Source organism: Centruroides vittatus, unplaced genomic scaffold, assembly GCF_030686945.1.
Source record: "Centruroides vittatus isolate TY-2023 unplaced genomic scaffold, ASM3068694v2 contig_1620, whole genome shotgun sequence".
NCBI classification, from domain to species: domain Eukaryota; kingdom Metazoa; phylum Arthropoda; class Arachnida; order Scorpiones; family Buthidae; genus Centruroides; species Centruroides vittatus.
In genome coordinates, this window is record NW_027120986.1 from 467,870 (window position 1) to 491,616 (window position 23,747).

The 23,747-nt window shown below is 25.2% G+C and overlaps 2 protein-coding genes across 3 annotated transcripts in view; one reads left to right on the forward strand and one right to left on the reverse strand.

The window, feature by feature from the left end:
- Positions 1-1,359: 1,359 nt before the first annotated feature.
- On the reverse strand, positions 1,360-20,418 carry LOC136968828 (calcium and integrin-binding family member 2-like). Its single transcript, XM_067262876.1, has 7 exons — positions 20,172-20,418; positions 19,747-19,797; positions 17,388-17,422; positions 13,709-13,808; positions 13,255-13,402; positions 12,970-13,168; positions 1,360-1,604 (listed from the first exon to the last, which is right to left on the reverse strand). Exons 2-7 carry the CDS (start codon positions 19,795-19,797, stop codon positions 1,583-1,585), a joined length of 555 nt encoding a protein of 184 aa, XP_067118977.1. The 5' UTR covers positions 20,172-20,418; the 3' UTR covers positions 1,360-1,582.
- LOC136968826 (protein 4.1-like) overlaps positions 14,177-23,747 on the forward strand; it is a 57,089-nt gene continuing 47,518 nt past the window's right edge. Inside the window, exon 1 of one of the 2 annotated variants that reach the window (XM_067262871.1) lies at positions 14,177-14,310. The gene's annotated coding sequence lies outside the window, so the exon portion shown is untranslated. The remainder of the gene's footprint in view (positions 14,311-23,747) is intronic. The other variant, XM_067262872.1, reaches the window with a different exon arrangement.

The window sequence follows — 23,747 nt, forward strand, 5'->3', positions numbered from 1 at the left end:
CACCTGCTTTCAAATTACAACATGGATGATCCGCGGGTTATATGCAGGAAGTTACAGTAAAAACTTTAAGAATGGGCCTCTTTGTCTAGAGAAGATTTTGATTTTGCGATTTTGTAATAAATCAAAACAGAGTTCATGATGGGAAAACCTTCAAAAACTTATTTTATAAAATATTTAATAATAAAAATTATTATTTCAAATATTCAATTTGAAGTATGACTAACTTTTAAATGGGCACGTTAACTATAAACTCCCAACATTTAAATTAGGCTATAATGAAGCATCAACTTGTTACTCTATTTAGTAGTATAATAACAGTGTGTTGCTTTAAATACCAGCTGGATAATACTCCAGGCACAGTTATGCCCTTAACAGTAAGTACGTAGAAGCATTATTTCTAATTGTATCCTTTGTTTCAAGCAATAACTTTTAGTGATAAAGAACATTTTAAACCGCTTGATTTTTTACAATTTTTTAAAATTAAATTTTAAATAATTAAATACGAAAAGAGGATTATACAAAGATTAAATCGCAAATTTGAGACGTGGTCTGAAGGGTCCTCCTATTCTTATCCGCCATGGATCTTGATTTTTAGCTTGAATTTCGGATTAAAAAATAATTTTGTAATCTTTCGATATTTGTCATCAAAAATTTTTAGTTTTAATTCGAATTATGTCATAATTTAAATGCAATAAAATGATTTTTATTAACGTGGGAAAGTTACTCATGTTAACAAATAGGACAGATTATGATCTAAATGTTCCTTCCTGAATGAAATTACTCAGGAAATTCCGTTATGAAATAATAATTTGACGTTTATAATTTTCATAACTGTTATCATTATTTATTGTTGACGTTATATTTTCTCTTATTAATTAGATTTGACAAGTAAATTTTATAATTAATATTGATAAAAAGAAGAGTGTTTAATGTTGATAATGTAGTGTTTATTTAAACATGTTTCTTAATAGCTATTTTTAATATTTCTGTATTAAATTTTATTTTATATAAAGATATTATTTTTATAATAAAGTATTTTAATAATAAACTGTTAATTTTACTATACATAAATGTAATGATAGGCATATAAACTCCGTATGTCATCCAACAGGTAGATCACAACTCAAAAAGGAATTCTTCCATTTAAAAGAAATGTTTTTTTTTTTAATTAAAAAAGTGTCATAAATAAGTTTTTATTACGTGAAAACGTTTCAAAATCAGAATTTATAATTAATTTATTAATTTAGTATAATAATTTTATATTTTATTTTAATATTATCCTAAATCTTTTCTAATTTTGAAAATTTGATATAAATTTAATTAAATGTTACTACTTTCAAATATAAGTCAACTAACAAGAACATAAATAAGTTATATTGAAATAGAGTGTAAAATTTACAAAACTTTTTGATTTTTAAATATATTAAGTACTACATTTTATAATTTTCCAGCAGCTATTAAGTAGTAAAAGGAAGTTTCAGATGTATCTGCTTCAATTAATGAATTAAAATAAGTGGATCAACTGATCTGGCTTTCAACACATTCTAAATAATGAAGACTTAAAAGAAATTCAATTTTCTTCTCAAAAATGGATTTGGAATGATCTGTAAATGTATAAAAAAAACCATTAATTATTTTAAATATATACGCATTAAAATTAATAAGAATATATACATATAAAAACTTATTAAAATATCTAATTAATTACTTCCCTACCATAAATACTCCATATAAATTAACAGAATTATAATACAGTATACTATATTGAGAGTTCATTATATACAGGAAAGATAGCAAGACCAACAGAATTTTTAATTTTATTTAAAAAGTTCACTATACTGGATATTCATTATATCAGGGATTTACTGCTTTTGCATCTTAAAATTGGAAAAATTTTAAATGTTACTAATCTAACTAAATTTTAATAAATTAATATTGTTATTATAAGTTTTTTTTATGCTTATTAGAAAAAAAATTAAGAAACATTATTATGTAATTTTTAAAAGTGCCTCAGGCTGGATTTGGTAGTTTGGGCACTATTGATCTACTACACTAGTAGTTCTCTACTGATGCCCCTCAAACTCAAAAAAAAATAATAATAATAATTAGAAAATGCTAATTGTTCCTCTATTTTATATTATTTGTATATAATGTACTATATTTTTATTTAAAAAGTGCAAATCTTTAATATCATCTTTCATTTATAAATAAAAAGGAATCATTGATGCAACACCGACTCTTGGTGCGCTACTGCTTTAAAAAAGTTGATAACTACTGCACTAGATAATTACCATTTAAAAACTTGTCATATATACATATTGCAGAATCATATGAATTAATTATTTAGCATTTAAATACTTGAAACTTAATGATATTTATTAATTTCTATGTGGCAAGTAAATTATATTTTTCAAAATGTACAAAATTTTCATTTTACTTCATTATCACTGTTCATTTTCCAATTTTTATAAACATATCTAAATTATACTAAAGCAGTTTATATACTTATTATAAGATAATCTGTGCTTACTACATCCTGATAGCATCTACATTAACATATATATATATATATATTATTTATAAGCTATGTAACAATATTTCTATATAAATAACAATGTTAGTCATGCATTAACTATGATATATATTTTCATTTCTTGGATAATATTCATATTACGTAAATAAATTATAACAAATAGAAAAATATGAATATTTACTTTAAATGAGAATAAAGAAAACAGTTATATTGTAATTTAATCTTGTGAATTATTTAATTACATAATTCAAATGAAAGAATTTATAGCTATAAAAATTAAATTCTATTTCAAAAATTATTACAAAAAACCTCTCCAAAGTTATGCGGATTTTTTAAATAAACAGTTGATAACAAAATGAATTTTTTTGGTTGAATAATTAGGTATATTTTATTAAAGTAAATGATTAATTATATTTAGAAAAAAAGGAGTTTTGACTTAAATTTATTCTATTTTTAAATTCTATATTATATAGTTATTTCCATAACTCATAAAGTATTATTCATTTCTAAAAATTATGTTCAGAATAGTTTCCAATCAATATACAGTATCATACAATACTTCTCAAGTAGTAGATCAGGAACTACTACTACCACCAATCTTAATTATATTTAAAAACAATAAAATATTTAATTTTCTAATGAATTTTGTAAATAATATATAGAACAAATATTTAAACTAAATCAGCTTGTATTTAAATAAAATCAAACTTCAACATTCTTTTATTTCATTGTTCGAAACTAGTGATAATCAATAAATCAATATAAATGACATCAATATTTAAACAGAGTGATTTATAATAAGAATTCAACAATAAATTATACAAGTTAATTTTAATCATTTGGAATTTATTGTATTATTCATAGAGAATGTTATAAAATATTAATTTTTTTCTATAAATGAAATATTTTTCATTTTTTAGCAGAGAAATTCTATGATAAAAACTTTAAATTTTTCATAATATATTCACTTTTAAGCAATAAAATTAAGAAAAACTTATAAAGTTTGAGTTTAGTTAAACAGAATTTTTAAACATTATAAATTTTATTAAGAATTTTTTTTTCTTTATAAAGGATTTAAGCATTAGAGTTTAATGCCTATGATTTATATAGCTCAGAGAAGAAAGTCTATAACTCTTGAGATAAATCTTGTAAGTTATATAATAAAATATAGAAATAATAGTTTAAAAAGTTGTTAAAAGTAATTTTTTATTAACAATTATCATGTTTAAATTACAAAAATTGATTTATAAGTGTTAATTTAGTTGAAAAAAATCATTAAAAAGCAAGCACTTAAGCATTATGTAACTTACTATTATAGTATTAAATTTCATTAACAGACATCACTAACAACAAAATAATTAAAAAGATACTATATTTTGTTATTTGAAACTATTGAAATAAATAAAAAATTGAATATAAATTATTGTATTAATGAATTACAATTATAAAACTCTGACTTTCTTTAATAGAACCTTTAAGAAATATTACTAATATATAAAAAAAATATATATTATTTAAAAAATAGTTTTTTAAATTTGTAATAAATGTTGGCCTTTATTATACACTTACATATAATTTAATATTAGCTGATGAAAATCATTTATAATATCATTTATATTTGTTGAATTTCACATATTATACTGATGTAAACTGAATAATAAATTTATGTAGCTGTATATTAAAATTATCTAAGATAAAAGGTTAAACTTTGCATGTTTCTGACAAACATTACAATATAATTATAGTGTTAACAATTTATATATATACATTTACATCATTTGATTTAGTAATATTATCCTTTAAAATGTATAATACTTTTTCTTTCTTCATTTTCAGGTTCACCAACTTTATCTATTGTTTGTTTCCTTATTTTTGCTACATTCAGGAAGAGAATTAACCAAGCGAATACTAGACCAGGAAGTATTAATAATGTTCTAATGACATGGGACTTCAAAATGTGTTTGAAGGTTTAAATCTTGAAAAATAGAAATTTTGACTATTTTTATATATCTATAGAATGTAATCTAATATAAATGTTGATAAGAAAGATGATATTTCAAGAGAATAATTAAATAATAGTGTCATTCTATGCTTGTTTTCTTTATATCTTTATCAGTATCATATAGTGAAGATATAATTACAAAATAAATGTAAATTTCGAAAATTTATTTCAAAATACACTCGAATCTTCAATATAAACGGTGGCCATTGTTTAAAGGTTTGACTAAGAAAGTTTCTCCTTTTTTTTTTTTGGTAAATATGGTAGACTTTCGATATAATGAATTATCAAAGGTCTGAGATAAATCATTCACTGTAGGGCTATATAGGTTAGTAAACTTTTGAATTTTTAATATAGGTTAATGAACTTTCGATATATTGAACAATAGTAAAATGATTTAGCTCAATCTTAATGGGAGCCCAATATGTATTTATATATGTGGGACCTAGTCGCACGTGGTTTTTTGACATTTTGAGAAAAAGACAGAAAGCTTCTCCCGCGAAAACTGTAAAAGCCGGAGAGATGATTTAAATTGATACCAAGACCGATGCGGACATTATACTATGATATGATCGATAAAACAGAATCACAGATTCAGAGGTACGGTACAATATATGTTTTGTCAAAGCTAAACACTACTACAAAAACTAAGAAGCTCTCCAGTGGTTGAGTAGATAGATTACACTGCACACTTATTAGTCGCGGGTTCGTTCCTGACCAACAGACTTGTCCACGAAGTTTTCCTGGTTTTCTTCATGTGTCTAATACCTAAATAGAGGCCAGTTTCCCGTAGGAAGTCCTACCGGAAGCATACCTTCTTGGCAGATCGTCCATGTGTTGCATTGCCTAATCTCATCAATCCAATCCAAAATGAAAGAATGAAATGTCATTGATTTAACGACTATAACGTTGCTAAATCAATACTTCATTTTCATAAAATATATATGCTGTGAAATTGTTTCTTTGATTAATTTTTAAAAATTAGAAAACATTTTAATTAATATTTTCATTTAGTAGGCATTTACATTTAAACTATTCGTATGCTATTTTATTGATAAAGACACACATATTGATGTCTTTATCAGTTGATTCAGGTTGACATCTTACTTGTAGGTATTTTTTTTAAATTCTTTCCGTTCTGTGGACACTAAGAGGGCCTCTTTTAGTAAACCCATCATAGCCCACAATGGGACGGCCGGGTGGTGAGGGACGGAGCCCGACATATTACTTGTAGGTATAACAGGTATATGCACAATATAATTAACTACACAATAGCATAACGAAGTTTAAAATCACTCTTTAAGCTTAAATCGTATATGGCATAGTAGACTAGTCCATTTTTTTCATCTAGTTTAGATTACACAGATCTATCACCACCGTTGTTTAAAGAATGCTTTATAAATTGGGTATTTAAAAATAATTTTTTTCCATACTTTGACTGAAGTTCTACTTCTATTGAAGTATTTACCATCAAGGTCAACATTTGAATTTCATTAGCTCTCAATAAAATTAAATCGGTATATTGGCAGTTAGGCTGTGGTACTTAGATAGCTTCAGATTTCGTAAGTGGCACTTGCCGAAAAATGACTCCGATTTGGAGTGAATGATAATTTTTTTTACGATACTTCAGTAAAAGTATCTTTAGACTGTAACATATTAATTGCTATACTTTTAAATATGGTAATGCTAAATCTATACAAGGAGAATGTGTTCTCCTTTTGGAAGCCACATGGAAAACATGTTCTTTTTTTTTACTTTAAAAATGGCCAAATATTATTGTCAAATATAAATAAGTTTTTCGTAACAAAAGACTGATTTCTTTAAATAATTTGTGTTTTACTTCAAGCTCATTCAAGCATATTCACATGTCCTTCTCAGAACAATTTTGTCTTCCATTCATAAATCTTTTATCAGCCTACACATAGATTGGAATTAATTTTGAAAGACTTCGGGATATATTTGAATAAAAGGGAGAATATTCTTTTTAAAGAAAAAATGGAGGAAATGTCTTCCATATGGTGTACAATGTTTCGAAAACGAAGACACGTCTTCCTTTCGAATACCATATGGTAATTGTAATCGGAACTTCCTACTTCCTAGATTATTCTTTCATACTTTTACTTTTTAAAAAACTTATACCGAACATATTTTACAATTACTTCAAACCAGAATTATTTCTCAGAGAGACAACTAGTTTGAAATAAATCTAAAAACTCAAGCACATCCCCCATACAAATCAAATGCTGAAGTAGTGGATAAATGAAAAATTTCGTTACGCACGGTTAAGGATTCTTACAATGGGAATTTTGTGTTTCTTTTTAAAGAATAAAAGAAAAAATAAACAAACTTATTCTTTCTGTCAATCAAAATCTTTAAGAATGTTATCATCCACAAGAATCTTCAAATCTGAACAAACAGGATTATAAATTTTCTTTTATAGGAGTCTAAATTAGATAGCTAAACGGCCGAGGCGGTTAGGGGGTCAGCCTACTGCTCTGGGGAATCCAGCATTGGATCTAAAACAGACCCAGCAATCTTTTATATGCTGGGACCCGTTCCTCACCACCCGGCCCTTGTAGGCCTGGACGAACCCATGATAAAAAAAAGGTCCACTTCTTAGGAAGGCCCACAATGTGGAAAGACATTATATAATATATATAAAGGAGCTTAATTTATTTTTATTAAGAATAAAACTCGTGCTGAAGAATATTTGTTTCGTTGGCCATTTTATAAATGGTCAACAAAACAAAATTTTCCAATTGGTTTTTCATAAAAACATAATTTCAAATTCTCGACGTCACTTCCGCTGCTTTTATGAATTTCTTAAATAAAATCAATATTTATTTCCAATAAAGTAATGCTTTTTTATTTATTCAATAACAAAAAAGGAATTAGGAATTTTAATTTAGAAAATTTTCTTAAATTGTATTATAAAAATAAATTTTAACTCAACGACGGATGTGACGTCAGGATATTAGTTACGATTTCTCAGAAACGGCTAGGAAATGACGCATGCGTATTACGTTTTTTAACTTCCTAAAAATGTCGGGAATTATGAGAACGCAGGAAAATTCAAATTTAAATTTCGGATTTAAACTTAAATATTGGAAAATATTAAAATTTAACTCTAATAAATTGATATTCTTATATTTAAAAGTCTGTGCAATTCAACGGTCGAATAGATTTTAGTAAACAATATAAAAGAGAGTCTACTTCCTGCAACTTTTGTGTACAACTTTCTAACCGAAAAGTTAGAAAGACATCATAAAATTTTATGTTAGGTTTTCATACAGCTTTACGTAATATCCCGCCGTTAACTTTAACAGAGTTTCATCAATAATGTTGCAATTTTAACGGAAGTTGTTCATACAAACATTTAAATATATGCGTTGGTTTATATAAGGGTGTTTACTTGTATACGTTTATGTGAGGAAGATATTTTTTTATATTAAAATATGCTCTATTGATCCAATTAAAACTGTACAAAATTCATATTTTGAGCTCGCGTGGTTTCCTTTCGTGGTTTTTAATCTTAATTTTTTCACTTTAATTTACTAGAATAAAGTATTATACATAGTTTTATTCATAGATCTTACTCTGGAAATGTCTGAGTTAAAATTTTATATAGTAAAATTTCAAGGTTGGATGAAGAGAGAGAGAGAGAGTGAGTAATGTCAAGGAACATCTGTCAATTCTCTACTTCCTGTACTTTAGAGATAAAACAATCCTATAATATACTTCAGCAGTTTTTACTTATACCGAACAGCTTTCCAAAGCAGATATTTTCAAAATTTTATTATAAAATCTACAGAGGTGGAGAGCAAAACCATTTGGCAACAGCCCTGGGTCCTATTGCATAAAAATTACAAAGCTATAACTTGTAGCAAGTACTTGCAGCTTGTAACCTGTTACATAGTTTTTTATTGAATTGCTTGTAATTTGTGAACTGTAAAGCTTTGTGACAACTATAAGCTTTTTATGCAGCATGGTCCTGGACATAGATAAAAAATTTAATCTTTTATGCATGGAAAATGATATGAAAGCACTATAATAATAATTATAAAAGTGATAATAAGAGTTTGTATTGTATATATAGTACTTGTAAGAATTTCTAAAACACTTTGCACAATAAATATACAGTCAATTCTTGATATAATGATGATCACTCCATATAGTGAACAGTTTTATAATCATTGCTATTCTTTATGTATGTAGTCAACTCTTAATATTGTGAGTAATTTAGCTTAGTTATTTAAGGGTACAGTATTAGGAGAATATACAGGACTTATTATTTAATTAAAAATACTCTGAAAAAACTTTTAAATAATTAAAAAAAAACCCTTTCATTACTTTAAAGGTTTTGGTTAATATCATATACACTTTATGATAATTACTTCATCTAAAACAGCAAAAATATTCTATGTTCATTAAATATCATATAACTTTATCTATTAAAAAGTCTATTTACAACATTATAATATAAAATAATAAAAAAAAGAAATATTTTAATAGATTACTATATCATGTTTTTAATTTTTAAAGCATAAAATAATATAGATAATGACTTTGTCCATTAGTCTTTTCCCATTATTTTAATTTACTTTCAATAGGTAAATGTCTTATATTAATTAATTTAAATGGAGCATTTTTTATTATTATTATTACAAACTTCCAATAGAAAAAATTCATATAATAATTATATTATTTAATAATTTAAACATGAAAAATGTGTTAATGTCAATATTTTCATACCATGATAGCAGGAGAGAGTGCAAATTAAAAGAACTTAATTATCAAATAAAATCATTATTATTAACTAATAAAATTAATTAAAAAGATGAAAATTGACACAATTTATAATTTAATTAATTAAATTTTCTTTTACATATGCAACGTTCATGCATCATGAAATGTTATATAGATAAACATTAAGAATTTTCTCCGTAATATATCTAAATAAACGTCGAAACTTGGATAAGATTGAATAAAAATAAGCTTAGAAGCCTTGTATATTTTTAAAATTTTACAAAAACTAAGTAAATAAAGGTGAGAGAATGAAAATTTGTTAGAAATTAAATGTAACAGAACGAGAAATAAAACTATTTACAGTTGTTTCCGCTGTTGTTTGGAAAAATCAATAAATCACATAGCATGACTATGACGAATTTCACATATCAAAATGGTTTTCATTTATTGAGTATTTTTTTTAAGTTCACGATGAATAAATTTGTTGTCTACACAAAAACATTATTAGAAAATTAATCGAATTGTTCTTTAGATTACTTCAGGTACCTCAGGATGTACAATGAAGAGATTCACTGGAAATTTTAGTTATGAACGATTATTTATTTATAGAACATTCATAAAGTTCACCCATTTTAACATTTTCAATGAAAGAAAGAAAATTAATTAGAAAATAAAGTTAATTTCAAGAGACATCTTCAGGTAAACGATTATACAAGAATCGAGGTAATTATCAGAACCGTTACAAAGAAACCAGCAACGAGTTGCTTAACTTTCCCGGCAACATTTAAAATTTCGGTAGTGCCATCTGTTATCATATTTTATTTAAAAACTTCTTATATTTCTAACTATTATAAAACAGCAAAAAGCTTAATTTTGTGGGTAAGGATGAGTATTATAAAAGAAATTATAAATGCTAATAACGAGTAAAATCACCATTAAGTCCGATCCTACTGGAGATACACACGACCTCCATTATTTTCCCACCCCTTCGACCTTTCACCACCCAAATTTAATAGCATCAATTCCCCTAATAGACAAACCTCCCTGTAAGATTTCAGACGTTTTCGACAAAAAACACAGGAGCTATTAAGCTTCAAATAGGGTGAAAATACCAATACACACACGCTAACATTCATACATACAGAAATTACCCCCCCGAATTTTTTGCATTTCTCGACGTTCAAGGTGTCCTGACCCCAAAAATGTAATAATCTGGGGAGGGAGTCTTTTTTTTTTTTTTTTTTTTTTTGCCGGATCGCCATACTTTTCCTCTGTTATAACAGCCGGAAAAATAAAAAGGTAATATAATTTGGAAGATTAATCATAAATTGTATAAACAGAAACCATTCAGCACTACAAACTGTTAATAAATATAATGGACACATATGCATACTAATGTAAACCGTGCTCTTATATTGATATTGTGTTATTTCTGGCATACTCTTCGTGAAATTGATTTATATTCTAAAGAATTTGTTATTATTCCTGAAAATTTTGAATTCAAAGATCTTGAAGAATAAAAAATAAAGATGTTTGGAATGAAATTTTGTTTTTTTTTTTTTTTTTTTTTTTTGAGTCATAAAATCCATAAATCATAGATGATACGATACTAAACGACCGAGCATTCACTTATGTAAAGTCGCTTAATTGATACGCACTGGCAGAATCAACTGAAGAAATTTGACAAGGATCACTGATTACCAATAGAATGTGTGAAATCATAAAAATAAAAAACAATGCTGAATGCTAACCTGTTGGTGAAAGAAAAACTTAAGTAAACATCGTAACGTATTGCAACAGCGATTAAGAAGCACGCAATGATGAATATTCAAGAGGCAGATTGAAAAAATATCTCAATTGTTGAATGAACTTGCCTCATGAACATTCATCATTCTTTATCCCTGTTCTAAATTCGTCACAGATGCTCTATTTATAAACAGATTCCAACCAAAATAATCTAACTAATCCCCTGCCCTAGATAACTCTTACAGATTTACTATTTGATAAGATTATTTAGAGCTAAATAAATATCTCTATTGTTTATTTGTGACATTCAATTTTATAATTGATCTATTTTGCATTATATCTATACAAATGCTTAATATAGATCCGGTATGTTGACATTGTTTATAAATGTTTCATATCTCGAATGTAAGGTGTCAAAATTATAAAAATTTTTGACATAGGCCTATAAGAAGAATTTTTATTGTTGTAGACGGGTAAAGCAGCGTGCATTGGTATAATAAATCAAGATAAACGAGAAAACAGTTGTAAAGCAGGGGCATAACAATAACCCGCATCTACTACCAAATTAATGACGTAGAGATGAGGGTCAGTTGAATTATTTCAGGAAAGCCCAATTCAGATTGCTGGGGATGTTCATCCATTTTCTATTGAATCAACCATTCAAAGAATAAGATGATTTATCAGTGGTTAAACAAGCAAAGAAAATTTTATTGTATGACTGACTATACATTGTTAACCATAGGAAGGAAACGTAGGAAGATGGATGAATAACTAGAAAAATACACACAGTCACGTCGAAGCGAATATAATTAATTTATAATTAAGCAGCAAAAGTTATGAAATATTTAAAAATTTAACTTCAAAATGATGGCACATATCGCATCAAATATTCAATGTAAGCGTGGTATTCAGCTAGGGAATTAATGAAATTCTTGGATAATTAACATCAATAAAGCATTTACCATTAAAAAATTAAGATAATTTTTTATCACAGGATGATAAACACGCATCTCTACACCCCGTCTACTGTGATGAATAGAATATAAATTGGTATTAATTGACATATTCTAATTATTAATAAGACTTTAATGAGGTGTCACGGTTGAGTTACACTTTTACATTCTCCGGAGGTTAAAGTGACGTTTCAATCATTAAAAATGTTATTATTTATTTATATTATATTTATTTATCACTTAAAATATTTGCTGAACATTTTTATATAGGCTATAAAATATATATTTTTAAATTTAAATATATTTTAGAGTTTTTTTACACAGAGAAATACTTTAAAATTAGCTTAAAATAATATAAGTGAAATATTTTATTAAATTTAATTTAATAAATTTAATGTAAACCTGAAAACCTTCTAAATAACTACTCTACTTAATTGTATTCCAAAATATTACTGTAATGCGCGTTATTAGACTTTTATATATTAACTAATGAACAAAAAAGACTTTATTAAACAAGAATAAAACGTGGCCCTAAGCAATAACATATAAAAGACCCTTCTCTTCCACTAAATTATAATATAAAGCCACTCATAACTCAAATCCTGAGCTGCAGCTAGTTTAGCCGATGGGCAAATCCTCCCTGTTTGATGGATATAAAAATTATCAAAAATAAAAATAATAATTAATAAACAAGTAATATCCGAAATATAAACTATGGGCTATAAACACTACGTTTATATAAGGTAAAAAACCCAGATTTATATAGGAAAAAATATATTTTTTGGTCTAGGAGTGCGATCCTAAGCCATGTTCTTCGTGTGATTTTTAATCTCGGAGATTCGAATTTATCATTTTAACCTTTATTTTTGCTTAGACTAAGACTGAAATCCAAATTCTTTGATTCTTCGACATGTTTTTATCTATGGATGAGGTTTTGTTTCTGGATGAGGTGTTTGTTTTATTAGAAATTTAAGCGAATAAATTGAATTTACTTGGTAAAATCTGGTGATTTCTTAGCCAAATGTTCAAATTCCGCTAAAGATAGCATTCTGTCTTGATCTAAATCCGCTTCTTCCAAAACTTTATCTATTAAAAGATTCATTTCTTCTTCAGTTAATTTATTTCTTCCCGTTAATCTATCAACAAGTTCCTTTATATCGTTCGAAGATAGCATCCCATCTTCATCAAAATCTAAAAAAAAAAAAAATATATTCTTAAATTTAAAAAACTGATTTTTTAAACATGTTTTTTATTATTCCAATCAATTAATAACTCACCAAATATATTAAAAGCATATTTAACTTTAATTTGAAAAGGTGCTTCTTCGCTAAGTACAGATGCCATGTCTAAGAAGTCTTCGAAAGACATGCAATCGTCTTCTTCTGAAGTAAATATATCGCATAATCTGTCCGAAAAAGGATTATTCTAAAAAAATACAAGAATAATTTTGAGTAAAAATATCACTTTTATACAGAAATGTTGGTTAAATGGTTAATGTTACCTATGGTTCCAAAATGGCGGCTCGTCTCTGATTCCAGCGAATAGAAGAAAGGAAACAGTGGGGACGCACGTTCTAATCTAACATAATTATGGTAATTTATTAGAATAGGTTATGTTAGATTAGAACGTGCGTCCCCACTGTTTCCTTTCTTCTATTCGCTGGAATCAGAGACGAGCCGCCATTTTGGAACCATAGGTAACATTAACCGATTAAATAATTCATTCTTTTACCTCTAATTCTGGTATACTTTGAATTAGTGAGATTGGCAATCTTGTTGATTTATCCACTTTAATTAGATCAGGTTTAATTGCCTTAAAACGACTGAAAATTCTTTAAAAAAAAATAATAATAATAATAAACAATTTATTTAATTTTAACGTGTTTAAATATCTAAAACAATATTATTTTTTTAAAGAAAAATCCGTTCACAAGCATTCATATCATAGATTTTATGATAAAGTTGATTGAAGGTCTAAGTGTCAGTAGGAAAAAAAGCAACAAATTGTTTCCTAGAAAACCATTTAAATCATGTTATAATCAAGTTCAGAAGATTAAAAAAAAAAAAAAAAAAAAAAAACAGAAAAGAAATTATGTTAAGAGTAAATTTTACTGCTAGTCTTTAAAATATTTAGTAAATGTTATGAAAGTGTTGCTATTCTTAGTAATTGTTAGGAAAGTTTTGAGTCCCTCCTACTCTATTACTTGTGCACGTGTGTCCGTGTATCACGTGTGTAAAGTGTCGAGTTCTAGCAAAACTCGAAAATTCAATGTTAAGAGGAGGAATAAATTTACTTATCCTTTATATAAATTGGATATTATCATCGTTTTAAATGTAAGTTTGTTCAAAATGAAGTCTCTCTTGTTCAATATGTAGATTGAAGCTCTTTAAGTAATTAATTATAGTTTATTGGGGTGGTTTAAACTGACTCTTGGATCTTCCTACAGGCTGTATTTAATAACTTTAAGAGGGACCTAACATTTAAATTTTCAAAATCATGCATTAAGTAAATTAATAAATTGTTTAGAATCATTAGGCATGGTATTAAACATCTTGTTTCTTCAGTAAAAAGAAGGTAGGACCTCCAAAAAGGTAAAATGGCTTGGCCTCTCTCAATTTCTTAAAATCTACATAGAGTAAGAAATTTTTATAATTTCAAATTTAATATTTCTGCAATTAATATAGTAATTGTGAAGATATCAAAATGAATAACCTAATAAATATAGAATATACAGAATATAATAAATGGCGCCATTAATAAAAGCAGTTATTTTACTAATGGTGCCATTTATAATAAAGTAAGCAGTAATGAACTATTGCTGATATTTTATATATATATATAGTGTGTTTATATATAGTACAAATGGAGCTACTAGTGCTATATATATATAAGCATTATCATTTATTGTTTCATAGTAAATTACAAAGATTTTGATAGTTTATTATAAGAACAATAAACTAATCTGTGTCACAAGTCTCATAACTTTTTGAAAATATTTATATTAATATTCATGTAAATAAAATACATGATTTGTTTATATTGTTTTACATTGTTTTACATAATAATATGTAAAAAATAAATATGCTTAATTCATAAATTTAATGAATCTAAATCATTTTAAACTGATTGGTTCATATAAATCAATTACCTTTATTTACATTCTAAAAATTTAAATAAAATATTATTTATTAAGATTAAGAAATTGTATTAATATTAAATGGGAATAAAATAAAGTAAATAATGAAAAAGAAGCAACTAATTACATTAATGGAATTCAATTAAAAAATCAGGTAAAAAATTAAATTAAAAAAACTATATTTTTATTTTTCTTTATTTTGTCTTCTATTTCTCAGATTAAAAATAAATTAAACAATCTTTTTTGATTTTCTTTTGGAGCATGTAATTAGAGTTAATTTAATCATTTAAATTTAAATTTTCATTCAAAAAAAAAACAATCAAAAATGAAATTAAATCACAATACAGTATATAGAAAACTCGGTTAATGTTACCCTTGGTGCCAAGATGGCGGGTCGTCTCTGATTCCAGCTAGGAAATAGTGGGACGCACGTTCTAACCTAACCTAACCTATTCTAATAAATTACCATAATTATTAGCACCCCAATTATTAGAATAGGTTAGGTTAGAACGTGCGTTCCACTGTTTCCTTGCTGGAATCAGAGAGACAAGCCGCCATCTTGGCACCAAAGGTAACATTAACTGAAAACACTGTTATAACTCATGAAATACAGTAATAAAAACAATTTTAATAAATTTTACACAGGAAACATTATAAAAATTCCTTTTTTTTCTATTATTATTAATTCATATTTTAAATAATTAAATTCGAAAAAGATGTAATTGAAAAAATAGACATTTTTTGTAATAAATAAAATAATTTTTTTTTCTAAATTAAACAAAAAAAAATATTTTTTTGGATTTTTTTGTTTTTCTTTGAAAATTCAAAAAAATTTTTCTATAATAATAAAATTCGTCCTTGATTATAATCGCTATCTTTGTAGAAAGGATATCCTTTCAGTATCACGTAATTCGGTTGAAAGAATCTGGTGTCGAAATCTTTAACAATCGAATGACAGTTTCCTTTACGTCATTAATTGACATTGTCACATTTTAACCGTATAAGGACACGAGAATAAACATTAATACACAATTATTATCTTTAAAATGATATTGTTAATGTTACAACTTCTATTCAATTATCATTATCAGGGATAAGGGGGAGTTTTTAAATAAATAATTGTCATAATATAATTATTTTAGCTTCATTTTTTTACATTGATAATTATTACAATTAAAAAAACATACACGTGATAAATACTCAAAATTACTTATTTTTAAGTGTGTTTTACTAGTGAGATAACCTTAAAATTCTACCATTTTTATGGAAATGCGTTTAGTTTCTTCGGTTTAATTTTAGTAATAATGCCATATTTAGGGGGGAAATGTATACATTTTTAGCAATTAAATTACTTTATTGCATTCCTATTTTAGAGAAAATGTATTACCAAATGCATTGTTTTCTACATTAAGTGAATTTAAGTACAAGGCATTCAATTGAAACCGAAGTCATTGTACTGAAGAAGGATGTTATAATAAATGTCGTGTGATGTAAATATTATTTTAAAAGCTCTGCTTATGAAATTATTTAATTCATTTTGTTTGTTTAAACGCATTTATGACTACATAATAGATTAATTATGCACTTTAAAAGAATAGTTTTGCTTAGAAATGTAGATAGAAAGCTACTTCTTTTAATAAATTTTTACAACTATTTTATTCTTAACCCACTGGTATTCATAAAGATTTATTTCTGTGTAATAACAGACCTTTTTTCTACAGTATTTTTAAATAAATTGAGTCAATAACTAGTTAAACATACTATAAAATACAAGGACAAAGATATAAATGTGTATTGTTTACGTATGGTTAAAATTGTTGATATAGCTTTATTAAATATATTTTTTTTATAAAAATAAAGAAGTATTATAACATTCTTTCTAAAACGATTATTATTTAGATTTTTTTTTCTTATTTGATTCAAAATATTTCATGTTAATTACATACAATCTTCCTTTCTGCAGTGAGGAATCCATGAATCTAGTCCTTCATGAGTTTGCTTGTTGCGCATTGCAAATCGGTTTTTCTTGTAATTAAGAAATGGAATCAACGTTATAAATTAATTAAAAATAATTTAGAAGCTGGAACTTCAGGAAATTTAAAGAAATTCTGTATTTAAAAATAATTTTAAAGTATATATGTATACGGAACTTTTTCTAAATGTTTATAAATTACAAGAAAATCTTACTTTAAATCATTAAATATAGGCTATATATAGCAAATTTAATTTTAAAAAATATTTTTAAATATTTTTGATATTTTTTAATATACTTACTTCTTAATTTCACTTTTAGAGAGAAACGTAAGATCCTGTAAAAATATATATATATATAAGAATAACGCTGAATTTAAATATTAATATTTTATAACCATAATTACAGTTTTTACAAACTTCTATGAGTCATTATAATGCAATTTGTATTAAAAAATAAACTAAATGTTGAACGTTATCTTCAGAAATATGAATGTACAAGGTAAACCACGAGTTACTTTCAGTTTCGGCAACAACAATTGATTAATATTTAAAAAATTACAAATAAAATTTCATATGAATTCGCAATTTGTATGGAAATCAGGACAGTTCGTTGTCGGTTCTTGGGAATAAAATGATTTCTTCCCGAAAGATATTAAGACACTTCAATTCCAGGACATGAAGGATGCATATTTTTTACTCTGCCAGTAACAGAAATACATTTAAAATGTGGTAAAGAAAAAGATAATTTATTATAATAATAGTTTTTAGAATAAAGTCCTCCTGTCGTTAAATAGCAGTAAGGGGGAAAAAAACCGGGAAAAACCATCTGGCAACTGTATACAACATTCTATCCTTCAAGATCTCCATCTTACAATGCTCTTAAAAGAGAATAACCCCCAAAGACAGTTATCAGAGAATCTCTAGGCACGCTCAAGGATCTTGTAAAAGATCTTTTAGGGAATTTTAAGATAGAATTATCATCCTTAACGATAATTAATCCCTTACAGCAAGTATCTTTTAGGATAGAATTGACAATTACCAATTTATTCCACCACTTTTGTTTTGTAAATATAGTTAATTTAAAACAATTTAAAAACATCAAATATTTTTCTAATTATATTTCCTTTCAATAGAGGATCCAGATTCTTCAGAGGGGGGTGTAAAATAGAAACACTGTCTTACAAAACTTTTTACTACATAAGGTACCCGGCTTTACTCAGGAAAAACCTTCGGGAGGAGGGTGCACCTGCACCCTGTTCACCCCTAAATCTGTACCTGTATCCTTCTACAACAATACTAAAAAATAGTTCTACAGATCTTAAAATTTTAAATTATACTGTTAAAGCTTTGAATTATTAACAATAATACAATTATTTAGGAGTTCACCTTCAACGCAACATAATAAACATTTAAATAAATGCTTAAACAATGACTGACCTTTAACAAAGAAAAAACAATTTAGATATTTTAAGAGATAATTGAAACTTAATATAAAAAATAATAATAATAATAATTCAGAAATGTAAAAAAATTATTAAAATTTTATTTGTTTTCTTACACTAATTTATAAACTGTTTTAAAAATAGTATTAAGCTCTTAAAACTATAATTACACAGTGGATAATGGCAGGCCTTTTTATAATTTTACTAATAATTTTTTCTATTCTGAACATCTTTCTGGTGCTATGCTGAATTAATAAGTGTACAGACATACAGACACACTCAAGCAAACAACCTACGAACTATTTAAACTCTATTCAGGGCATTTTAAACCTTAATTAAGTCGTCAGTTTGGCGCACTTTTAACATTTATTAATGCTTTTCTTCTTTATATTTTTCATATACAGCTCACACACATCCCACACATCAGTTTATAAGGCTTTAAACTCTCAAATTATTAATATCTAATGAATAATTTTCATTTTAAATTAATATAATTGTGAATATTAAAGAATATTTATAAAATATAGCTTTATATTTACTTTAATTAAGGAAATTCATAGTCATTACACAACCATAAATGAACCAGTTTTACAAGATTTAATTCTCAAATTTTTGATATTCAATGAAGAATATCAGCTTTAAAATAAATTTTTAATTTATAATAATTAAAATAGGAATAAAATTTGTTTATTCTTAATTTTTATTTGCAATTTTACAGCATTAGATCAACAACTTATATATATGCAGTAAACCATTTCCTGTAAACATTTACTTAACACCAAATATTATTTTAATAGTCTGAACTATTTTAAGTGCTTATGTGTTGAAAATATATAATATTCAGATCACGCAATAACTACTTTTATGCCCTTGAACATATAAAAAAATTAAAATATTTTTATAATTTCAAAGCCTAAATAATTACCTATACTGATAGATAAAAATTTATAATAAATTTTTAATTATTTAAATTATTTAACAAGTTTAATTTGGGCAAAGATTAACAAACCAGATTACATGCTGTAAGATGGATGTTCATCATTTAAATTTAAATTATTCCATGAAAAATTATCTTTATAGTAATTTTAAATCAATTTTTTTATTATTATTTAATTTTCTTTTGTCGATTAAATTGATTCAAATCTTAATTATAATGAGTATAATTGCGCATATTATGCTATTTTCTTAAATAAAAAAAAGAATTTGCATATACTCACTTTATAATCTTGCAAATCTTGTTCTGTTAATTGACTTTGATTACAACCCATCTAAATTATTATTTAACACGATATTGTTATTTTTTTAAAGTTATTTTAAATTTTTTTACTTAAAATAGATAAAATTTCTTTAATATTCATGAACTTTAAAGTGAGGAAAACCTCTAAAAAAAAAAAACCCTAAATATCGATATTATCTATTAAGAGAAATTTAATTAAATTACTTAAATAAATTTTTAAAAAATTATTTCAAGTTTTTAATTAAAATAATTCGCATTAATTTAACATGCTTTACATTTACAGCGCATCATTAAATATTGAAGAGCACTTAAAAAAGAAAAAAAAAGCGTTATTTTAAGTTAATTTTAAACATTTTTAAAGCTAAAAAAAATGATTATTTTATTGAATAAATGCATAATTCTTACCTTTAATCGCACGTGTAATCCGATATCCTACTAGAAATATACGCATTATTTATTTTGCATAATTACTTAAAATTTTAAAGAATTAACGAAATTTTTTAGTTTTAAAGTTAATTTAAACAATAAAAAATAAAATTATATACTTAAAATAAAGTAATTTAAGCTTTAAATTATGTAAAAATACAGTTAAAGTTGAAAAAAATAAAAGCAAAATGTAACCACTACATCGACCACCCTATCACTAGTTAAACTTTGTCCTTAGCAGAGATAACAGCATTAAAAAAAAAAAAAACCGGAAAATATATTTACAGTTTAAGAATTCGCTTTTATATCTTTTATTTTTTAATATATATTACAAGAAATGTATTTTATATAAATGCTACATTTACATTTAAACACTTCTAGAAAGTATAGAAAGGCTCATTCATTCCTAAATAATAATACTGTTATACTTTACAGTGTAGTGGTATGTCTACACCCAAATTTTTTTCTCAGGAGGGGTGCTATAAAATGACTCATTTGAGCATTTTCTATATAAAATAATAAAGAAAATGCTTAAAAATAATCAATTTTATCCTTAAAATGGGTTTAAATAGTTGTTAACATGCGGATTTTTAGTAATTTGCGGCTCGCGATCTTTGTTCCCTTATGATTCATCCTATTGTCATTTATTATCACTTAACTGTTAAATTATCAATATATAATTTAACAGTTTGATTCATCAATTGAAGGGGGATAAATCTTTAGATAAAATACATTATAGAGAGCAAGAAAATAAAGGGGAAGGAAGAGGAAAAAAAAGAAGAAATAATAATAATGGAACAAGGCAATGCAATGGTCTAGTAAAATAAAAGAAAGGAACTAATTCAAGGATATCTTCAGGAATTTTATACAAGAATTCATTTTTTTCCCTGTCTCTCTGAAGCTTTTAACATGTTATATATGGCTATAGCCTACCCATATTTTTTTCTCAGGAGAGGTGCTACAAAATGAATTTATTAATATTTTTCTGCATAATTTATATAAAATTATGTATAAAAATGTACATTTTTATAATATTCTTCCATAAAATATACTTTAATTAGTCGAAATAAGTTTAAATACTTATTAAAAGTGGATCATTTATGTACATTTTTGTATTAGAAAGTATATTTTTTATAGGGATATTAATTAATATTTCTAAATACTCAAAACTACTTTATATAAAAAATTATTTTAATGTGATAATTAAGATTATAATGTTTAATTTTAAATTAATATAATAGAAAATATATAGGTTTTTAATTACTTTAAACATGTTTTAAATATATTGAGGTTACAGTGAGAAGTTATCCTAGTTAAGAATTATCATAAAACTAATTTGTTTATATACGGGAAAGTTTATTATATACAATAAATTCATGTAAAAAAAAGAAATTAATATGCTTTAAATATACTTTTTTTTTATTAAGTAAAAGCTTATAAATTACTAATTTTATTATTAATTTAAAAGAAATATATTTCAGTATATATCAGTTTTTATTTGAAAAAAAAAAAAAAATTACAATTTTTAGTAAAAATTCTTTTGGTTTCGCAGTAATTTTAGTTAAAGAATGAAATTTTTACTTTTAAACAGGAATTTCTACTAAAAACCGAGATAAGAATCGCGAATTCGAACCCGGAATCTACTATAAAGAATACGATTTATTATATTCTTTTTATACAAATAAATAAAAGTTTTTAGGCAGACTGAAGCTGTAAAAATCTGTAATTTTGTTTAATATAAAATTCTTAGACCTGTAATTTGAGAAGTTTCGTTTGTCCATCAGTCACGCTCTACGAGGAGCTAGCCAATGTAACATATTACTGTAATATCTTTTTAACGCAAGAATAAGTTAAGAAGAAGTGAAAATACATTTGTTTATTAAATAAAATAGTTTAAATTACGACATGTATGAATATTTTTCTTAATTTAAATGCTATAAAATCTATTCTTCATCAAGTGTTTCTCGTAAAGGACAATCGAGAACTCGAACCCAGAATCTGAAGCATAAATTCTTGCATAAAATGCTAGAATAGTAAGTTTTTACGCAGTTTAATGCTTTCAAAATTTATAATTACGTTTAATTTAAACGTCACTAGTCTCTAATTTTAGAGGCTCTCATTTGTCTGTCAGTCACGCTCTATGAGTCTGAGCCTCTTTATTTTAAATTATTATTATATTTTTACATATAATAAGTTAATGTAATTTGGACTAAAATATATATATTTTTAACACGAAAATATGCATTTTTATAGAAACAAATGAGAAAAATTTGCTTAAAATAATTATTAAAATATAATTATAAAGTATCTTTATGCTGATATTAATTATTAGAATTGTTTAATAAACATTTTATGTCGGTCACGTTCTGTAATAAACATTTTCTGTTAAAAGTCTGTCAGTCACGCTCTATGAATGACTCCCCTTTAAGTTATTGTTTTTAATTATGTTTTATGTTAAATATATTTGATATAAATTATATAAAATTAGTTTTTTTTTTAAGTAACATTACTTAATGATGAAAATCCGTCTGCATCAGATAAATCTTTCTTCGTCTAGGATATCTCTACGACAGCCTGATGCCATTTAATGATAAGAAATATTGATAGAAAAATGATTCCAGTGATGAAATGATCATAATATGTTGCATGGTGTGCTCCTTATCAAATTTTCAAAACATATAAACAATTAAGAGCGCGTGTTTACGATAAAAATAGGAAACGTGATAAATAAATACCTAATAATTCATGGTAATACATAGTATTATTGAATTATTAATGCGACAGAAATGAGGAAAAAAATATATTATCCAAGCAGTAAAGATTAATAAAAAATTTCTCATGATTTTATTATCATATATGGTTTTATTATCACAAAAAACTGGGCAAAAATGTTATTTTCTATAAAATGCATTTAATGTTATAAACATTACCAAAAATTCCCTTTATCTTATAAAAACATTGCTTTTTCCCACCAAAATCAGTAAATATTTGTTTTATTATATATATATATATATATATATATATATATATATAGCCTATATATATATAAATATAGCAAGAAATGTCTTTCATTTTGTAAAACAATATATTTATTACTGAAAAAAATTAGCAAAAAATTCCCTATATGTAAATAAATAGTGTTTATAAATGGGGAATTTTTTGCTAATTATATATACATATATTATTAAAAAAAAAAACAGTTTTCTACAGCAAAACATTAATAATTAAGTGTTTTTACTATTAAAGAAATTAGCAAATCGTGCTCTAATTTATATAAAAAAATACTTTTATTACAAAAAAGAGCGCTTTTTATATCATAAAAAACAAGTTGTAGATAAATAATGATGCTTAATCCTCAATTTGTTTTCGTTTTACTCGAGTGAGATCGCTTGAATGGGTTGATATTTTTAATACAGATCTCATCTTTGATATGCACAAGCTTTATATACAGTAATATATTTAATTAGCCTACGAAGAAGGGCGAATTATCCGAAACCATAATTATGCTTATGTCTTATCTGAAACGCTCTTGCAAACATAAACTAAAGGCGTTTT